This window comes from Asparagus officinalis, chromosome 9 (assembly GCF_001876935.1).
Source record: "Asparagus officinalis chromosome 9, Aspof.V1, whole genome shotgun sequence".
NCBI lineage: Eukaryota > Viridiplantae > Streptophyta > Magnoliopsida > Asparagales > Asparagaceae > Asparagus > Asparagus officinalis.
Window position 1 is genome coordinate 52,320,604 of NC_033802.1, and position 2,900 is coordinate 52,323,503.

At 51.7% G+C, this 2,900-nt stretch overlaps 1 protein-coding gene across 1 annotated transcript in view; it reads right to left on the reverse strand.

Moving 5' to 3' along the window:
- The window catches only part of LOC109823841 (very-long-chain 3-oxoacyl-CoA reductase 1-like), a 6,116-nt gene extending 5,397 nt beyond the window's left edge, over positions 1-719 (reverse strand). Inside the window, 2 exon segments of the mRNA XM_020390250.1 lie at positions 1-401; positions 404-719. The exon segment at positions 1-401 is cut by the window's left edge and continues 6 nt beyond it. Coding sequence (XP_020245839.1) covers positions 1-401; positions 404-572 — 570 coding nt within the window. The 5' untranslated portion in view covers positions 573-719.

Below are 2,900 nucleotides of genomic sequence, written 5' to 3' on the forward strand. Positions count from 1 at the left end.
ACCCGATCCGATATTCACAATCGCCCCTTTCTTCCTCTCCACCATCCCAGGAATCACAGCGTGAGTAACCCTAGTGACCCCCTCAACGTTCACCTTCACCAAATCCCTCAACAGCCCGTCGTCAACCTCGTGAAAGTACCTGGCGTACGGGTACGAAACCCCCGCATTGTTGACAAGAATCCCAATATCTAACCCCTTAATCTTTTCTTTAATCCTCTCAACCCCTTTGGCGATGTCGCCGGAGAAATCCATGACGACTGTTTCGATCTGGATCGAGTTGTATTTGGATTTGATTGAGGAGGAGACTTCTTGGAGTTTGGATGGGTTTCGGCCGACGAGGACGAGGTTGAGGCCCTTCCGGGCGAACTGGAAGGAGAAGGACTTGCCGATGCCGTCGGTGGCGCCCATGAGCCGTACTTGTTGAGGTTCTTTGAGGGGCGGAGGAAGGTGACGAAGGTCCAGCGGAGGAGAGAGAAGGAGAGGCGGAGGAGAGAGAGGAGGCCGAGGAAGATGAGGGCTTGGAGCCAGGTGGGCTGGGCCCTGAGGGAGGAGAGGAGCGCGCAGGCCTCCATGGATTTGATTGGGTTTAGAGAGAGAAAGATGGGATCTTGGGAGGGAGAGAGAGAGAGAGAGAGAGAGAGAGTAGCCAAGACGTGTTTATAGAGAGTGTGATTATGGTTGAGATTGTTGAAGGTGGGTGAGCTGAAAACAGAGGAGGAAGTGACAAGTGATGAAATTTAATGAGGCAGTTGGGGGTAGACATGGGTCGATTGTGTTCAATTAAAATTAAATGTGGCTAGTGAGCATAGCGTTGTGGGTTTTAAATCTTAGTAATCGCAAAAACTACTCCTTAATTTATTAAATTAGGGGGAAAATACTATTATGATCAACAAATCATCAACTTAGTGTAGGCATATAAAATTGCTCATAGGTCCCTTAGCTCAGCTCGGCACAAACCGACAAACCAACGAGGCAACGAGATTGACTAATCGCACGCAAGCAACGGAATACGTCCATTCGCGTGCGGGATCAAGCCAAGTGTTCGAAGAGTCAACGAGTCATCCAACCAAGGGGATACTCGGACGAATCACGATCGAATCAAGATCGATTTCGGACTCGAACTCAGAAGTAGATTTACTGCCTAATCGGGATCCGGATTTACTGCCAAATCAGATCAACGAATCAAGTCTGGATAAATCAACCACAAAATCGAATCCGAACCTATCAACCGCAGAACCGAAAAACGGGCACAAAGAGGTAAAACGACAAACACCTGGAGGTCGGCTCACCGAGCCACCAAAGGAGGCTCAGTGCCGAGCACCAAATTGGTGGGCATTGGCGACGCCACCTATGCGTGACTCGGTAGCCGCAGCCACCTTGAGTGGCTCACGAGCCACCTTGTGGTGGCTCGGCGGCCACCAGGTGCTCGCGCCACCACGAGCCACCCATGGTGGTTCGGTGGCCGAGCACCTATAAGGTGGACTTCGAGCGCGCCACCGTTGGTGGCTCGGCCTACCACGAGCCACCAAGACGGTGGCTCGGTGGCGAGCCACAAGGTGGCCGGCCGAGCCACCAAAAAAAAAAAAAACATTGTGTGGCCAGGGCCGAGCCACCTATAGGTGGCTCGGTGGCCGCCGAGCCACTTGTGGCCGGCCACCCTGTGCCCAAGGCACAGTGAGGGTAGCCTATAAATAGGCCACCCCCTTGTTCATTTGAGAAGGTTGGATTTTGGAGGAGGCGAAGCCCTGCAGGATTGGAGACTCAGATCTAAAAAAGATCTCAACTTTGGGACATCAAGGACTTGCTCATCCAGATCTGGTGCTCGGCGATCATCAACGTCAAATAAGGCAGGTGTTCGAGAGGATCGGATCTCAGATCTACGTTGCTACACTCCGGATCTAAGCTTGGTCTTAGATCCCGAGACTTGGACGATTGTTTCCTTGGTGAAACAATCCTCCCCGGCTATTATTTCCTTGGTGAAATAATACCCGTTGTACTGCGTAGATCCGACCGGATCTAGATCGCGCGGTGGTCCACGGCAAACAACCCCGGCGCAGGCAAAGAACCCACAAAGCGAGCGACCGCAAAACAGGAGCTCGTGATTCGTTCGACAAACAAGGAAACAAAGTTGTAATTTTCATTTCTTTTCAATTTGATTTTCGTTATAACCGGATCTTATAAAAAGACCGGATCTTTGTAATCGATAAACTATTACAAGAGTGTACAATGGAATCAATGATGAAAGCTACAATTTTTCCCGCGAACAATCTGGCGACCACAGTGGGAGCCACCGATCTCGCTGCCGAGATCGATGCGTCGTAGCCGCGGATATCAATTCCGGTCGTGGAGGAGATTGAGTACGAGTTCGACCAAACTAAGTTCGAGGAATACTTGTCCTCATCTGGATCAACCTCCCCTCGCAAGTCTAAGAAGTACAAATTCTCTTCCAGCAGAAAGGTGCGTTGGTACGAAGAAGTTGAAGCTACCAACGACGACCTCATCCCGATTGACGCCAAAGTTGCATCGGGTGAGGCTCCACCAACCTCCAACCAGAGCAAGCTGGTTCCAAACAATTCCTCCGTCACCAAAGGAGCGGTGACTCTCTCAAAGAGAGCCCGCCAAAGGCAATGCCAACGCTTGGCCAAACAATTCGCCAAAGCGATGGAGTCCACCGACGGAATCCGCTACAACGCGGATCTGAAGAACAGGAGAGGCAAACAGCCTCAACGACCGATGAATGGCGACTCCTCCAAGCCGCCAACGAACGAATGGGTCCGTGTCAAACGGAACCGATCAACGCTGGAGGAGCGCATTCGCAAGCGCCGCGCACTATCAGCGCAGGCACGGGCTCAAGCTGAAGAAGCCCGTAGAAAGCTGCAGAAAGAGGTAGCCAAGAAGCC